This window comes from Perognathus longimembris, chromosome 1 (assembly GCF_023159225.1).
Source record: "Perognathus longimembris pacificus isolate PPM17 chromosome 1, ASM2315922v1, whole genome shotgun sequence".
Classification (NCBI taxonomy): Eukaryota; Metazoa; Chordata; class Mammalia; order Rodentia; family Heteromyidae; genus Perognathus; species Perognathus longimembris.
In genome coordinates this window covers 12,758,134-12,776,527 of record NC_063161.1, presented here as the reverse complement: position 1 = coordinate 12,776,527, position 18,394 = coordinate 12,758,134, and the positions used below count along the sequence as shown (strand labels likewise).

At 35.9% G+C, this 18,394-nt stretch overlaps 1 protein-coding gene across 4 annotated transcripts in view; it reads left to right on the top strand.

The window, feature by feature from the left end:
• Washc4 (WASH complex subunit 4) overlaps positions 1 to 18,394 on the top strand; it is a 52,684-nt gene that overhangs the window by 13,327 nt on the left and 20,963 nt on the right. For all 4 annotated transcript variants that reach the window (XR_007212505.1, XM_048356721.1, XM_048356744.1 and 1 more), the window contains 11 exons: positions 3 to 123; positions 2,032 to 2,155; positions 2,263 to 2,390; positions 3,750 to 3,910; positions 6,393 to 6,519; positions 9,708 to 9,833; positions 13,065 to 13,172; positions 13,881 to 14,027; positions 14,157 to 14,236; positions 17,377 to 17,482; positions 18,130 to 18,246. Coding sequence is in view for 3 of the 4 variants with exons in the window: in XM_048356721.1 (XP_048212678.1) it covers positions 3 to 123; positions 2,032 to 2,155; positions 2,263 to 2,390; positions 3,750 to 3,910; positions 6,393 to 6,519; positions 9,708 to 9,833; positions 13,065 to 13,172; positions 13,881 to 14,027; positions 14,157 to 14,236; positions 17,377 to 17,482; positions 18,130 to 18,246 (1,345 nt within the window). In the remaining variant the exon portion in view is untranslated. The remainder of the gene's footprint in view (positions 1 to 2; positions 124 to 2,031; positions 2,156 to 2,262; positions 2,391 to 3,749; positions 3,911 to 6,392; positions 6,520 to 9,707; positions 9,834 to 13,064; positions 13,173 to 13,880; positions 14,028 to 14,156; positions 14,237 to 17,376; positions 17,483 to 18,129; positions 18,247 to 18,394) is intronic.

Below are 18,394 nucleotides of genomic sequence, written 5' to 3'. Positions count from 1 at the left end.
AGGTTATTGAAATCTGTCCATCACAATCCTTCAAAATTTGGAATTCAGGAAGAAAAATTAAAGCCATTTGAAAAGTTTTTGCTGAAGCTAGAAGGACAGTTACTTGATGGAATGATATTCCAGGTAAGTAGTGCTGTGTCAGGATGTAACTGATGGTCTCATATTACTAGTTGATCCACCTGACAGTTATGAACATTTTAATAGAACACTGTTGAATTGATTTTGCTTTAAAAAGGTGGTTTGGCCTAAAATTACTGTTAATATATTAAAATATAATTTATCTATTAACAAAGTTGAAAATCTACTGGTTGTACTCGGAGTAAGGGTTAACAAAATATATATGGAATCTACACACTGTGGCACATGCCTGTAATCCTAGCTATTAGGGAAGCAGAGATTGGGGGATTGGGATTTGAGGCTAATTTGAGCTTAAAGAATTTCCCAAGACCTCCTCTGCCTCAACCAATTGCTGGGCGATGTAGTGGGTGCCTCTTATTCGATCTCTGGGGGAAGCTCAGTGTCTGCATGCAATGTAATGTGCTGTCATTCCCACTGACAGGGAGAATGACAAGTAGTAGGATCACAGCCCAAGCTGGCCTAGGCATAAAGTGAGAGTCTCAGAAATAACTAGTACAAAAAGGGGCTAGCAGAGTAGTTACAGTGATAGAGTACCTGCTTAGTAAGCGTGAGGCCCTGAGTTCTAACCCCATTGCTGGGGGAAAAATAAAAGATGATGTTTAAGGATTGGGATCTAAATCTGTGCATTCATGCATAGAACATTGTTTGTTATTAACTATAGATTTAAGCTTGTAAAACTACTTGTAAAAAGTGGTTAATTCTTTGTACATTTGGGGAATATAATTTGAATCTACACAGAAGGGTAGCTTCTAAATTCAAATTAACTAAACACTTTTTTCTGCATTTCAGTTTATAACCATACAAAGTTCATGGTTAGCCATCTTGTTAGAAAATACAGTGGCAGATTGCATCACTGAAGGAAATTCTTTTGGGCAGCACTGCCATTGGTAGTATCCATCAGAAACTGAATTATGTTTCACTTAATATCTGCTTCAGGTTACTGACTGTTTTTCATATAATTAGTTAATATTGTTTTTGTATCAGTACTGGGGCTTGAACTATGGGACTTCTCTCTTGCCTGGTGCTCAACCACTTGAGCCATGCTTCCATTTCTACCTTTTTGCTGGGTAAGAGTTCGTGGAGTCTCATTTCTGCCGGGGCAGGGAAGAAATGATTCCAACTGATTCTCAGAACTCAATTCCTGAGTAACTAGGATTACCAACACCCAGCCTTACTTATAGGTTAAAATTTTTATACTCACAGTTTTATCAGATTGGTCCCAATTCAGTTTTTATCAGTTTAACCATTAACCATGAATTATCCTTCCTTCTTTTTTTTTTTTTCTTTTGTCAGTCCTGGGGCTTCAGCTCAGGATCTAGGCTCTATCTCTGAGCCTTCCTGTGCTCAAGGCTAGCGCTCTACCATTTTTAGCCATAGCACCACTTCTGGCTTTTTCTGTGTATGTGGTACTGAGGAATCAATCCCAGGGCTTCATGCACACTAGGCAAGCACTCTTACCACTAAGCCACAGTCCCAACCCCTATTTATCTTTTTTCTAAGGTACATTTCTATACATATTGCAATAAAGTTACAGGAAAGTAATTGTAGACAGGAAATACAAACTAGTCTTAACATTGTGAAGTAAAATAAAAAACATACTTTCCAGGGCATCATCAGAAATACCGTCTATATACTTCTGCACTTCACCTTGTGTATCTCTTCATACAGATTTAGATGCTTAGGGTTTGATTTTATTAGCTTCATATAAATGGTACTCTTTAAGTACATATATGTTTTCTAATAAAAAGATGAAGATATTAGATTATTAGCAGATCCTGAGCTTCAGTTTTAGTTAAATGAAAATGAGGAATAGAAGTTTATCATACACATGTAAAATACTGTTTGGTGGTTTATTATTCAGACTAATTTGTTCTTTGCATGTTTTCTGTCTAGGCATGTATAGAACAGCAGTTTGATTCTCTAAATGGAGGAGTGTCTGTGTCAAAAAATAGCACTTTTGCTGAAGAATTTGCACACAGCATTCGCTCAATTTTTGCAAATGTGGAAGCCAAACTTGGTAATATAAATTATATGCTTGAGTTTTCATTATGAAGTTTTCATTTTCTTAGAAGCATTATTTAATTAAATTTGGTCCACTTTTCTCTTCTGCTATTACTCTTTAAGGAGAACCTTCTGAAATTGACCAGAGAGACAAGTATGTTGGAATTTGTGGACTGTTTGTACTGCACTTTCAAATTTTTCGAACTGTTGATAAAAAATTTTATAAGTCTTTATTGGACATTTGTAAGAAGGTAAGAACTTGGAAATTACAGTTTTCATTTTGGGATTTAAAAGATTTTTGATAAGGGGCTGGGGATATGGCCTAGTGGCAAGAGTGCTTGCCTCGTATACATGAGGCCCTGGGTTCAATTCCCCAGCACCACATATACAGAAAACGGCCAGAAGTGGCGCTGTGGCTCAAGTGGCAGAGTGCTAGCCTTGAGCAAAAAGAAGGCAGAGACAATGCTCAGGCCCTGAGTCCAAGGCGCAGGACTGGCCAAAAAAACAAAACAAAACAAAAACAAAACACCCAAAAAAAATATTTTTGATAAAACCTTTAAAATGTATTTTATTATTTATTTTTAAATTCTAAGCATTTCATAAACAACATCGTAAATGGAATAGTGGGTGGGGGGGGGTGCCGCCAGTGGCTCATGTCTATAATCCTAGCTATTTAGGAGGCTGAGATCTGAGGACTGTGGTTCAAAGCCAGTCTGGGCAGGAAAGTCTGTGAGACTCTTATCTCCAATTAACCACAAGAAAACTGGAAGTGGCGCTGTGGCTCAAGTCGTAGAGTACTAGCTTTGAATTGAAAAGCTCAGGGACAGCGTACAGGCCCAAAGTTCAAGCCCCACAACTGGCAAAAGAAAAGTAAATGGAAATACTTTAATTCCATTTCATATCAATGTATATGTGAGTATTCCTCAGACTATTTATTGTACATGAGCTTGCTGTAACCGCTACCATTTCTACATTTTCCCCTTTTGCTTTTATTATTTAGCCAGTACTGAAGTCTGAACTCAGAGATTTTGCTTGCCTGGTTTGTTTGCTCACGGTTGGTACTTTACAACTTGAGCCACAGCTCTGACCTGGCATTTTTCTGGTTATTTTGGAAATGAAATTTGGCAGAATTTTTTTGAAACTTGTTCCTCTGGATCGCATCCTCTGAATAGCTGGTGTTAAAGGTGTGAGCTAACCAGTACCCTGCTATCTTCTTTTTTTTTTTCTTTTGTTTTTATTTTTTCCTCCTTGTGCTTCTCACTATTGATGTGTGTAGTAGCATCAAACACTAGGAGAACATGAGAATCAGTCACCTTTTTTTTCCTTTCAAGTTTTTCAATAATTTAGAGTGAAATAAAGACACGGGGATTCAAGTTTTATAAGCTATGATAGTGTACATGTGAATATTTAGGCAAAATAAAATTGTTACACTCAATACCAGATATAGAAATGCTTTTACTCTATGCTGCAATTTCATATTTGCCTCCTAATAATGAGTGGATTTTTGTGGTTATTTTTTCTTGGAATGGATTGTCTTCAGTGTGTATTTAGAGTTATTAAAGAGCTTACTGTTGAGTCTACTTTTAATGACTTTTCCCTGTTTATTTCAGGTACCAGCCATCACTCTAACTGCTAATATTATTTGGTTTCCTGATAATTTTCTGATCCAGAAAGTATCAGCAGCTGCCAAACTTCTGGACAAAAAAAGTCTTCAAGCCATTAAAATACACAGAGATACTTTTCTACAGCAGAAAGCTCAGTCTCTTACCAAGTAGGTTCTATAAATGACTATAATGATAATATTTAAATATTTTACATAAAAACATTTGAATTAATAAAGTTCAGTGTACTTACTTAACCAAAGAAAGGTTAAGACATCTTCAGGAGATTATTTTTGAGCACTTTAAAAAATAACTTTTAATCTTAAAGTCAGTTTAAGTGCAAACAAAATGTGTTTTATGTATATACACTTTTAATTTGGCGTATTAAATATCTTTTGTTTAAATAACTTGTTTATAGTAGGTGTCATTATAAGCAATAGGCATCTATGATGAGTTTTGGAGGAGTTGACTTTAATATGAAGCTCTTCTTTTTCTTTTGTCCCCTTTATTTAAAAAACAATATTTTATTTTATATATTTATTTTTTCCAGTCCCGGGGCTTGAGCTTAGGCCCTGGGCACTGTCCTTGAGCTTCTTTAATCTCAAGGCAAGCCTTCTGCCACTTGAGCCACAGCTCCACTGCTGACTTTTGTTTGTTTGTTTGTTTGTTTGGTAGTTTATTGGAGATAAGAGTCTTATAGACTTTCTTGCCCAGGCTGGCTTCAAAACTGCAATCCTCACATCTCAGCCTCCTGAGTATCAGCGAAGGTTACAGTTGTGAGCCACTAGCACCCTGCTCTTTCCTTTATTTTTATGCTAGTAATGTGACTTTCCTGCCCGGGCTCCCTTTGGAACATGATCCTCAAGATTGAGAGCCTCCTGAGTCGCTAGGACTATAGGCATGAGCCACCAGTGCCTGGGCCTGAAGATTTTAGTTGTTAGTATTAGATTCCATAAGAGGAATTGTCTATTTTTTAGGGTTTTTTTTTTTTTTTAGAGAGAAAGAGAAAAGAGATAGCTTCAATAGCTTTTAAGTCTTAAAGTTCTCATCTTACTGAGGTTGCCTTAAGTTGAGATACATTGGTAGAATGATTAAATGTTTGTAATTAGCCTGAAAAATAGAGAACATTATGTTTGACTGAGTTGACTTAGTTGAGTGAGTCCTTTCAGGATAAGAAGGCTTCCTGGCTTTGGATTTGAATCTTGGCTCCACTGCTTACGATGGTCTTGGCACCTAACTTCTGTGTGGCAGTTTGCTCTTCTGTAAAATGGAAATCACACTACCTACCTCATATGATTCTCGTGAGGATAGAACCAGCTAATTTGTAAAGTTCTTAGAAAAGTGACTGGTAGATAGTAAGGGTTTAGGATTTAGCCTTTACATTCATATCCTGACTGTTCTGTTCTTGATTTTGTTCAAGCTGTCATTTTTTTTCTCACAGGATTTCCTTCCTAGGAAAATGATTATCCCTTCTATAAGTTAATTTTAAACACCTCAACCGAAGTGAGATTGATCCTCTGAAAAACAGTTAGATAAGCTCACTCTGTGCTTCCCTTTCATAGGCTTTCTCTCTCCTCAGAGTTGAAGTCCTTGCTCCCCCCATAAGGACTTCTACAGTCCCTGCCTCATTCCATCGTGGCATGCCCCTAGCTTTCACTCTGTACCTCTCTGGTATCCTTTTGTGTTCATCTCCCTGCTTATTATGTGCTTTTCATATTTACTTTTTTTTATTACTGGAACACGCCAGAGACATTTCCAAGTGTCTTAAGATGTTTGCATGTAACTTTTCTTAATTTCACTTCTGTCATGTGCTTGTGTGGGTTACTCATTGATCTGCTTTACATCTTGGCTTCCAATTCACATATTCAGTGACTTACTTTGGTCATTGTATTTAAAAGTCACACCATATCTCAGTTTCTATTCATTAACCTGCTTAACTTATTATCATAGCATTTATCAATTGATATCTTTTAATTATTTTAATATTTTATTAAAATTATTATTATAAAGGTGATGTACAGAAGAGGTTACCATTTCACAAGTCAGGAAACGAGTACATTTCTTTTTGGACAGTGTCACCCCTCCTTCATGCTCTTCCAGTTTTTCCTTCCCATTTGTTCCCACAAGTTGTATAGTTCATTTTCAACATAGTGTCTACTGAGTACTACTGCTGCATTTGCTGTTCACCCTTTGTTCCTCCATTTCAGTGCTCTTGCCTCCCCAGATAAACAAATGAACAAGACAAAAAAACCCCAAAACATCCTTGTTTCCACTTCCTAGAATTTAGATTTTGTTCTTTTGAGACAGGGTCTTGCTATGTAGCCTAAGCTGACCTGGAACTCATCCTGCCTCAACCTCCTGCTTACAACTCTGCATCACATGCCAGACTTTATTAACTTCTTTATTGTATATCTCTCCTTTGTAGCGTGTAGAGCTTCATGGGAGAAGGGATTTGCATCTGTTCTCAGTATTAGAAACAGTGCCTTCCCTGTACAGGCATTTAATAAATAATCATATATTTATGATTTCTGTCTTTTGAAAACTAAAAAGGTGAAAATGGCTACTGTAAGGAAACATTCCAATTAATATGAGAAATATGAGAAGTAACTTTCTTTTCATGCGCTAAGTAACACCAATGTTTTCCTTTGTTAGAGATGTACAGTCTTACTACATCTTTGTGAGCTCATGGATGATGAAAATGGAGTCTATTTTATCTAAAGAGCAGAGAATGGATAAATTTGCTGAAGACCTCACCAATAGATGCAATGTTTTTATACAGGTAGCTGTATCTTCGTATCTGAAAGTCTTTTGTGTATGATGTTAACATATCAGCACCACTTTTTTTTAGCTAATACTTATATAGTGCGTCTTTTTTTATTCTTACACTGGTGCGGTTTCTGCCTTTTTATACTTAATATGAATCTGCATACATTTTTCCCCAATCTGATAATATTTATCTTTTTCATTACACTATTTGGTTTATCATTAATGATACATTTAATTTTAAACTACCACTTTATAGTTGCTTCCTATTTATCTGCCTTTTGTTTTGTGTCCCCTTTTCCTTTTTTGATTTTTTTGGATTATTTTTTACTATCTATTTTTCCTTTTGTATTATTTTCTTGATTCTGTATTTAACTGTTCTTGTGGTTACTCTTGAGATTTTGTGATGCAGAGTTACTCATTCATCTCTAATAGAATTTCGTTACTTGCTGTACTGTGTAAGGTTTTATATTACTTGAATTTTGCTTTTCCGCCCTTCTACTCCTGCTTTGTGTTATTTTTAGAAATGATGTTTATTTAGATTGACTCTTGTTTTCTCCATCTCACTGCTTTTCATTTTTCCTGCATATCTCTCTCTCTCTCTCTCTCTCTCTCTCTCTCTCTCTCTCTCTCTCTCTCAATACTATTGTTATTAGTAAGGTGTTATACAGAGGGGTAGTGAGTCAGGTAATGAGTATACTTCATTTTTTGGTCAATGTCACGCCTTCGTTCCCTTTCTCCCAGTTTCCTCCTCCCATCCCTGCCCACAAGTTTCATAGGTCATTTTCCACATAATGTATGCCCACAAGTTTCATAGGTCATTTTCCACATAATGTATGCTGAATAGTATGATACTATATCTGTTTTTTAATTTGATCTTTTTGCTTTTGGAGTTCCTGCAAGTATTTCATTTAATGTAATTTCTGTTGATGAATAATCACAGATTTTGGCCTGAATGCATCTTCATTTGTCTGCTCTAGGTTGGTTAGGCTTTTCTGTCTAGTGCGTTTTATTATCTACAGGCTTCCTTTGTTTCTGTTAAGAGGTCAGCTGTTGGTTTTATTGCTTTTTAAATATGATATGTCTTTGTTTAATTACTTTCAAAGTTCAGATTTTAGATTTTAGCAACATTACCATGATGCCCTTAGGTATGGTGTTCTTTCAGTCTAGTCATGGATTGAGTTGATTTAAATAGGCACTTCAGTCCTTTGATAATAGTTTTTTGTTCTCAGTGCATTCTTAAATTTTTTTCAAAATTGGGGAGCAGTAATATTTCAGCATACCACTCCAGAACCTACATGGTTTAACCAGAACTCTTTGCCCTTTTTTTTTTTTTGGCCAGTCCTGGGGCTTGGACTCAGGGCCTGAGCACTGTCCCTGGCTTCTTTGTGCTCAAGGCTAGCACTCTGCCACTTGAGCCACAGTGCCACTTCTGGCCATTTTCTGTATATGTGGTGCTGGGGAATTGAACCCAGGGCCTCATGTATACAAGGCAAGCACTCTTGCCACTAGGCCATATCCCCAGCCCCTCTTTGCCCTTCTTGATTGGCTGTGGGTTCCTGTTTCTGTCTTCCTTTCCTGTGCACCCTTACTGAAAAATATGGTTGACGTTTTCCTTTAACAGAAACTTCTAAGGCAAATGCTCTAGAGAAAGCATCTCCAAATGCCAGCTTCACAACTCTGGGCTTCTATCTTCTTCCAGATCTTGGCCTCCCATTTCCTTACTATCCCAATAGGTCTTTGATTCCTTCCAAGGTTTATTAATGTGTTGTTTAGCTTTTCTAACTGTTCTCAGGAGACCATATTGTTTATTCTGTTATTAATAGTAGTAGATCTCAGACCTCTCTTCCCCCTTTTACATTTTAAAGTAATATTTCATGTATGGTCAGGTCACAGATTAATGTTGAATGGAGTGACTTTGGGGCCCAGGAAATTTATACTTAAAGATCTCAACCTCCACCAAGAAAAAGGAAGGCCCTCTTTTCTGCTTGTCTTAAGAGTTTGACTTTTGCTGTTCCCGTCTCTAAGGTTTGTGGCCCTGCTTCAATGCATGTCCCAAGCTTTGGTCTTACTGTCACTTTCCCTGGGACTACCTGCCATCTGTCGTTTAACACATCTTGTCATGACAGAGCTATAAATGAACAGTCCAGACCCTTTCCCACTTTTCACTCCATATTAAGTGTTACTCCTTCAGTGAGACCTGTGTACCACAAGAGTATATTTACTTTCTCATGCTCTGGTGCTACATGTGCCATCATGTAACTCTAAATGCTAATATTTTCAAACCTTTACACCCCCCCAAATCTATGATTATCATTATGGTTTTTTGTTTGTCTTTGTGCCTGTCCTGATGCTTGAACTCAGGTCAGGACCTGGGCGCTGTTTGCGAGCTTTTTTGCTCATGGCTAGTGCTCTACCACTGGAGCCACAGCGCCACTTCTGGCTTTTTGGTGATTAATTGGAGATAAAAGTCTTACAGGCTTTCCTGCCCCAGCTGGCTTTGAATGGCAATCCTCAGATATTAGCCTCTGTCATCATTGGGTTGGAAGGAAAGAAGTCCTGATTGACAGATGAGATTACAGGTAGACTGTGGGGACTGGGGTAGGGAAAGAAGAAAGAAGGAACTGGCTAAATTCAGAAATTCCTTTGTGCAGTGGTCAGAAATCAGCTCTTTCTCTTCATTCTTCACTTCTTAGCTTCTTAGAGCCTCAGCCCTTACCCTAGATAGGAAGAAAGAGGTGCATTCATTTGCTGCACTGGCAGGTAAGATAAATATGAATAGTTTCCTTGATACCGTTTCTCTGATAGGTTTGCTTTTTTTCCTTTTTTTTAATGGAAAGATTAAAAAATGACTATTTACTTTAACTTCAACAACATTGAACTTTTGGTATGTGATAGTCTAAATTAACTTTAAAAAATTGTTATAAATGTGATGTACAGAGGGGTTACAGTTACAGAAGTCAAGTAAAGAGTACCTTTCTTTTTGGACAATGTCATTCCTTCCCTTACTCTAACTTTAAGAGCTTCTTTCATACCAACTAGTAATGCATAAATCATTCTAGGTTAGGAAAACTATTTCAAATTTTTAATATAGCTGGCTTTACAACCAACTTTTGAATTATTGGCAAATTGAGAAATATCATTCTTAGTACAGAGAGAAATCAGTTCTTTACTTGTGATGACATTCATTGTTTTCTTTTTCAGGGCTTCTTGTATGCATATGGTATTAGTACCATTATTAAAACCACAATGAATCTTTACATGTCCATGCAAAAGCCAATGACTAAAACTTCAGTTAAGGCATTGTGCAGGCTAATTGAACTTCTCAAGGTAAGTGGTGGTTATTTTACCTTGTCATGGTTGATTGAGTAATGAGCAGAACTGAAATTAGAATGATCTTGTGAAATTGACTTCCTGATTACATCGAGAGCTAACACTTGTGAGAGAACATGTATTTGTCCTTTAGTTGAAAGAAATTTCTAATACAGGTGCTCCCTGACTTATGTTGGAATTGTGTGCTTATAACTTTCTAGCTCAGCTTAGCCCATTTTAGATGTGCTCAGCACACTTTGTTATCCTGCAGTTTAGCAGCATCATTTTACTCAAGGCCTATTTTGTAATAAAGTATTGATTATTTCATATAATTCATTGAATACTGAAAGTATAAAACAGTCGTATGGATATGTTTTTGCATTGCTACAAAGTTGAGTTACAGTAACGTGAAGACTGTTCTTAAACTTGATTTAGTGTTACAAGAAAGAAAAGAACAATAGAATAGTTAGCCTCGTTATTAGTAGAGTTTTATTCATATAAATTTTAAAGCATGTTTACACGAGTTTAAAAAATCATGATGTAAAATATGCCCTAAAGTATCAGTTATTTTTTATAGAGTTCACAAGAATATGAAGTTAGTTAACATAAGATGTTTATAATAATAAACAGAAAGTGCTACGTGGGTTGTAACAATGAAATCCCCTTCATTTAAGCTAGTGACTATAATTTTGTGATTTAAACAGGATACAACATAAAGATGTAAACAAATGAATTCCAATTCTTAACATAGTATACTTAGAGAAATATAGTGAAATGTTTTGTAGCATAGTCTATTAAAAAAAAACTCATAGGAAGAGTCTACTTAGTCTTATGCAAAAGTTTAAACATTTCTGCTAATAATAGACCAGATTTGTTCAGGAAAAAAGTTTGGTTTTGATTTTCTTGTACCTTTGAATTTTCAGGCTTAAAAAAATAAGATAATATATATCTTAGTTTTGGATTATCTAAATGTATTATCAAGTACTTTTTATGAAATACAAATACAGAAGTGTACAGTATTGGTATAAATAGATACATACATATGAATATGGTTTTGTTCTTTTTTTGGTGTAGGTACTGGACTCATGACCCTGTGCTCTTGCTTTGTCTTTTTTCTGCTCAAAGCTGGCACTCTGTCAGTTGAGCCACAACTCTACTTCTGGCTTTTGCTGGCTCATTGGAAGTAAGAGTTTCATAGACTTTTTTTGTCTGGCTTTGAACTGTGATCCTCATATCTCTGCTTCCTGAGTAGCTAGAATTACAGTTGTGAGCTACCAGCACCTGGCTTATGAGCATAATTTAAAAATAATAAACAGAAAAGATGACACTTAAGAAATTGTTACCAGTATTTTCTTTCTTTTCTTTCTGTCTTTTTCTTTCTTTCTTTCTTTCTTTCTTTCTTTCTTTCTTTCTTTCTTTCTTTCTTTCTTTCTTTCTTTCTTTCCTTCCTTCCTTCCTTCCTTCCTTCCTTCCTTCCTTCCTTTCTTTTTTGCCAGTCCTGGGGCTTGAACTCAGGGCCTGAGTACTGTCCCTGGTTTCTTTTTGCTCAAGACTAGCACTCTACCACTTGAGCCACAGCACCAATTCCGGCTTTTTTTTTTTTTCTATATGTGTAGTGCTCAGGAATCGAACCCAGGGCTTCATGTATACAAGGTGAGCACTTTACCACTAGGCCATATTCCCAGCCCAGGTTACCAGTATTTTCTAAACCCTAGTGGTATCTCCAAATTGCATTCACCCTACCACCCCCTTCACCTAAAGAAATACCATCCATTCATTATTATATAGAGATTAGAAATTTCTACTAATAGAATGATATTTTTTATATTCTTTGTCTTGGCTCTTTTTACTCAACATTTTGTGTTAGAATGTATCTATATATATGGTTATTTGCTTTGATGGATGTCTTGTCTGTGGATAGACTTTAGGGTTCCCAGTTTTTGGGTTTTTTTTTTTGCCAGTCCTGCAACTCAGAGCCTGGGCACTGTTCTTGGCTTCTTTTTTTTTTTTTTTTTTTGCTCATGGCTAGCACTCTGCCACTTGAGCCACAGAGCCACTTCTGGCTGTTTTCTATATATGTGGAGCTGAGGAATCGGACCCAGGTCTTCATGTATATGAGGCGAGCACTCTTGCCACTAGGCCATATTCCCAGCCCTGGATCCCCAGTTTTTACCATCATAAATAGTTCTTCTATTGTTGTATATTTACTGGAATACTTGTACAGGAAACATACCTAATGTAGTATATACCTATGAGGTTATATGGTATAATTCATTATATAAGTTGATTATATATCAACTCTTCCAGATGGTGCAAATGGTTTCCTAAATAGTGATAGCAGTTTACATACCTCCCATAATATAATAGACTGACTACTATTCCTTGGCTGACCAGCACTGGTTGAGTACCCCTTATTGGAAGTGGTTGGCGCTAGATATGTTTTGGATATCAGGTTTTACTTTTTTCTTAATTTGGGGGATATTTGCATATACAGTGTTGGGGACTGGATCCAGGTCTGTCTGAAATTTATTTATGTTTCATACCTGTATTACAGGTTCCTGGTAATTTTTGTTTGTTTTATAAATTAGTGGGTTATAATTACTTTTTTTTTTTTTCTGGTGGTTGGGCCCGACCTCAGGCTCTGGGTATTCTCCCTTAGTTTAGTTTAGTTTTTAATCAAGGCTGGTACTCTATCGCTTAAGCCAAGCTCCACTTTGGGCTTTTTGGTGGTTAACTGAAGCTAAGAATTTCAGACTTTCCTACTAAGGCTGACTTTGAACCATGATCCTCTGATCTCAGCCTCCTGAGTAGCTAGGGTTACAGATGTGAGCCACTGGATCAATGATGATTGCAATTTTTAATGTTTATTCCATAATTGTTAATTATGGTTAAAATTGATGGTTGAATATGTTTTTCAATTTATTAACTTTTTGAGAAAAACTCTTTATATCTCTTGTTTAACTTTGTTTTGGACATTTTTCCTCATTTTGAGTCTTTTTGTATATCCTGAACTAATTCTTCGTATTTGCAGATGTCTTTTCATACATTTGTTTTACTTTTATATAACCTTCTATTGTTTGATAACTAGAAGTTAATTGTATTTGAATTTAAAATTTTTACCTTTTCTTGTGTTTTATGTTTCTCAGTTACAGATTCCTTCCCATGGTTGGCATTTTAAAGATGTTCTCCTATTATTTTGCTTAAAAATTTTAAGTTGATTTTCACAAAGTTACTTTTGGTCCTTTTTAGGCAATAGAGCATATGTTCTACAGGAGAAGCATGGTTGTGGCTGATTCAGTTTCCCATATAACACAGCACCTTCAACATCAAGCTCTTAATTCTATTTCAATAGCCAAGGTACGCAAGTTATTATGTATTCTACATAATTATTTTTTCTATTTTATATGCTTTTTAAAGTTAGCCTATCCCATTTCTTCAAATATTACCAGGCTCTTATATCTTTAGTATTTTATGATTTTCATTTAGACTTATCAGAGTTATCTTTACTCTGAAATTGAATCATATAGTACATTTATACACCTCTACTAAAAAATTATATTGACTGGGTTCTAGTGGTTTCTGCAATCCTAGCAGGAGACTAAGATCTGAGAATCATGGTTTGAAATTAGCCTGTGCACAAAAGTCCATGAGATACTTTTCTCTAGCAAAAAAGCTGTACTGGAGGTGGCTCAACTGACAGTCAGTGAGCAGAAAAACTGAGCAAGAGCATGAGATCCTGAGTCTAAGCTCTGGGCACAGATTTTTTTATTAATTGATAAAATTGATACCGTATGAACTTTGAAAATGAGGCATCATTTTTAGAAATGATTTCTTATTAAATTAATACATGCATTTGAAGGTGTGCCTAATGTATTTGCTATTCCTAACAATTCTGAGGAATAATGTTGTAAAGATAAAATACAAAACGTGAAGTTCAACAGTGGAAGTAATTGCTCATGCTCTCTAAAGTTGAATCATATAAAGCTAATAGAGAAGTTTTTCTGAGACTTTTATTACTATCTCAAAAACTAAGCTAATAGTTTCCTATTTTCTGTTATTTTTAAGAAAAGAGTAATTTCAGACAAAAAATATAGTGAACAGCGTCTTGATGTGCTCTCTGCTTTAGTTTTGGCTGAAAACACTTTAAATGGACCAAGCACAAAACAACGACGACTGATTGTTTCTTTGGCACTAAGCGTTGGCACACAAATGGTAAGTGTATTGGTGTTACTTATGGAATAACATCAGATCTGAGATATCATAGCTCTTTAGTTATTGACCCAAGAAACCTATCCTTACTTTTGACTGCAACTTCTCTGCTTTTTTTTCTCCTTTTGAAAGAAAACATTTAAAGATGAAGAACTCTTTCCCCTTCAAGTAGTTATGAAAAAGCTGGATCTTATCAGTGAACTTAGAGAACGGTAAGTAGGATTGCTATCTGTCATAATACTCTGAAGACAGGGCTAACAGGAATATTAGTTTTCTTCTTAGCATACCAAGAAAGGGAATAAAACCAGATAGAGCATTAGTTCTTCATTGTTACCTTTTTAATGTGACCAAAATATTATTCATGAGGGATCTTTTTTTTTTTTTATTTTCAATCATTGGGTTTAAACTCAAGGCCTAGACACTGTCCCTGAGCTATTTTGCTCAAGGCTAGTGTTTTACGCTTTGAACCACAGCTCCATTTGTTTGTTTTTGTTTGTTTATTTTCATTTTAATTTCTGTTGTCAAGGTGATATACAGAGTGGGATACAGTTTCATACATAAGGCAGTGAGTACATTTCTTGTCAAACTTGTTACCTCCTCTCTCATTTTTCTCTCTACTTCTGTTTTTTGAGTTAAGAGTCTCAAGGGGACTTTTCTGCCTAGGCTGGCTTCAAACTGTGATTCTCAGATCTCAGCCTCCTGTATAGCTAGGATTATAGAGAACTCCCAGTGCTTAGGGATCTTCTTTATTTAGGTTTGTTTTTATAGGAGCATGCAGCCTGCTGAAAGAACTCAAACAAAATAAAGCAAAGTACCCTCAGGGCATTTGACAGAATCTGAGGCATATTGTGATTATTATGCTGAGTGTTACTAATGGACTTTAAAATCTGCTGCTTTATGTTAAGACTTCATCAATGTCAAACACTTCAAGATCTATGATCCTTAAGGATCAAGGATCCTTAGAGATCCTTCTGTAATTTTATTTAGTGATAGGAGTTAGACTACATTGTCAGTGGCCAGTCACTAAGTTCAATTTTGGAAAGTCTTTTTTTGTAAGTACTGATGACTTTATTGTTTTCTCTTTATTGAGTAAGAAAGAGATTTCTTGAAAGGAAAATGATCCTTCTGAATAACAGTTATAGCACAATTTCCATTTAATATTCATAATTTTCCTTGCTGTACTGGGAAGCTGACATTTTTCTAGCTAGTAATCTTTATTTTTCCATCTTTGGAAGAAAAATCGAATCTTCCCCATCATACAATAAGCCATCATTTGTTACCATATAAGTATGAAGTAGTTACTTTGTGGCAAAGACTGAACATGTGACAGGGTTGTTGTTGTTTTTTTAATCAGGTGTTAAGGTTTTAAATAAGTGTGATGTGTCATTAAATGTAGTCATATCACACAATAAAATAGTCATATATTGTGTTTTAATTTTGTCACAGTGATGACAAAATTAACTTGATAAAAATATATTTAGTGCATCTCCAATAGTTACCAAAGACTTAACATTTCTGAGATAGTTCAAAAGCCCAGAGTTATAATTTTAGGCTCAAAGTTGTCTTTTACATGTGAACTATAAAAAAACCAAAAAGCTGGACAGTGTGGCTCATTCCTTATAATCTTTACTGCTTGGGAATTGGAGATTGAAAGACTTGCCATTTGGAGCTGGTTCAGGCAGAAAATTAGCAAGAGCCCATTTCAATCAGTAAAGTTGGGTTTCAGCTGTACATGTTTGTAATCCTAGTTACGTGGAAAGTGGAAATAGGAATGCGACTGTCTTGGCTGGTCCAGGCAAAAATAAGATTCTATCTGAAAAATAACTGAAGCAGAAAGGACTGGGTTGTGGCTCAAGTACATTGCCTAGGTAATGTGAGGGCCCTTCCTAAAGTAAATGAAAAGAAAGTAACATACTTCCAAGATATAGTGGAACACAGTAAACTTTGTTATTTCAAAATGGAAGAATAGGAACATAGAAAGGAGAAATGGGATCAAATAAGATAGAAACCCAGCATGGCCAACTTTGGTGACTAAATTCCATAAAATGAATCCTGGGGAAACAACGTTTTAGGCTACCCTGTGTATCACGGGAGTCCAGTCACTCTACTCTCAATTCTCTCAAGTGAAATCTTTCAAGTGAGTTACTCTTAAACGCACACCCTAAAGGCTGAAGGAGGGGGAGTCTGGCCAATTTCTGAGATACACTCAAGGCATGTTTCTTATTGTCTGGATGTAAAGTGCTTGGCTTTTTAATGGTGCTAATCTTTGCAGAAACCAGCTTCCTTTGCCCTAAAGTTTACTGACTTTTTTTTTTTTGACAAATCTGCAAGTTCTTCAAGTCTTTTTGCTCTGCGTTTGGCTCTCAGTTTTTACCATAAACCTGGCTAAAAGCAGATAAAGCTATAACTAAGCCACAGTCTGAACGCTGTGGTGTGAAATTCTCTGTGCCTAATTAATTAGTCCATTGTTTATATTTATTATTTTTTAATTTGATTTTTGTGGCCAATTACTCAGCCTTACTCAAAGTCTAGGACGTGCGTGGATGGACAAAGTGTACATAAATTCTTTGCCAGACTGTAACATGAAAGAGATCCTCATTTGTGTCAGAAACAATAGGAACTTTCAGTGCCCCCCATCCTGTCGACCTTCTCTTCCATACCGTTCTCCAGAATCTTTTCATAAGCTCTGCTGAGAGCATTCTAGGGCTGTTCCAATCTACATCTTAAATTCTTCCAAATCCTCCCACAAACCAGTTCCAAAACTTCACTTACTTTTGCATCACTGGGACGCTGATAGTGACAACTTAAAGGGGAACGGATTCATTTTGGTGTACAGTTTGAGAGAGTTCAGCCTGTGGTTTCTTGGCCCGGTGGGCTTGGGCATGGTGGTAGGAGCATGTGGTGGAGAAAATTGTTCCCCTCATGGTAGACAGGAAGCAGAGAGTGAGGAAGGGACTGGAGACCAGTCCCTTGAGAGGCTTGCAGCAGGTGACCTATTTACTCCAACTAGGCCCATTTGTTAGTATCTTCTAAAACAATACTACCAAGTATTCAGCACATGAGCCTGTGGGGGACATTTCATAGTCACATTTTAATATACTCTATTCAAAGAAGTTTTGGAATTGAAGTATATGAAGAATTCTGATATGAGATATTGGAATATTTTATTGCTTTTGCTTAATTTGAAAAATGTTTTGATTTCCCTATACTAATGTTGAGTGAAATGATACAGGAGATACAAAATGAGTGTGACATAGAGTGCCTATAAAGGACACGAATGAAGTATTCTCTTATGGTGTTTTGGCATACTTCAGTTTGTGTACTACTAATTATTTACAACTTTATATTGTAGAGTACAAACACAATGTGACTGTTGTTTTCTATACTGGCATCGAGCTGTCTTCCCAATTTATTTAGATGATGTATATGAAAATGCCGTTGATGCAGCTAGATTACATGTAAGTAAAGAATAATTACAAAGAATAATTTAATCACCTTTTAAGCTTTAAGAATAAGTCATTTAAGAAACCTTATATTGGCTGCTAATCTATTTTGCATATCCAATATATGTTTATACAGTATGTAGTTAAATTTATATTAATGAAGTTAATTTTAGTATTTTAACACATCCTCCCATGTAATTAACCATTCTGATTTCATTTGATTTTTGTTTTTCATGACAGTCTAATATTTATTCATCAGAAACTATATTTTGCTCATATATACCTTTTTTTCCTCCCTGTTTCCTCCCTTCCCTCCTCCATCCCCTCCTCTCTGTGTTGTCTTTTCCTTTTCCTGTTTTCTTCCTTGAATTAGAGAATAAAGTACAGCCAAGCATACTTACCCCTTGTGCATGCCATATCACAAATGTCTGTCTGGAAGTGAATGTGGTTGAAGGTATGAAATAGGGAAGGATAAGTGAATATAAGCTTTTTATGTGTTTATATGGTTGACTTCTTCTCTTGGGAAAAAAGACAGTTATAGAAAAGTCATCTTTCCTTTACACCAAGTTTTTGTATCATTCTGCATAGATTACCTGTGTGATATTGTTTACATTACATTCCTGAGTTACACATATTTATATCTACTTAAATTTTCTCCTTAGTATATGTTCAGTGCTTTACGAGACTGTGTTCCTGCTATGATGCATGCAAGGCATTTAGAGTCATATGAGGTACTTCTGGATTGTTATGACAAGGAAATTATGGAAATTTTAAATGAGGTAAGATCATAGTTGAGATGGAAAAGCTTAAAACAAAGTTCTGGGGAAAAGTCTTGGATTTAACCAGTATTTTTACAATTAACATTATCTTTAAAAGTTGTACAAAGCGGTTTCAGTTCAACATGGTAACTTATGTGAACAAAGTCTT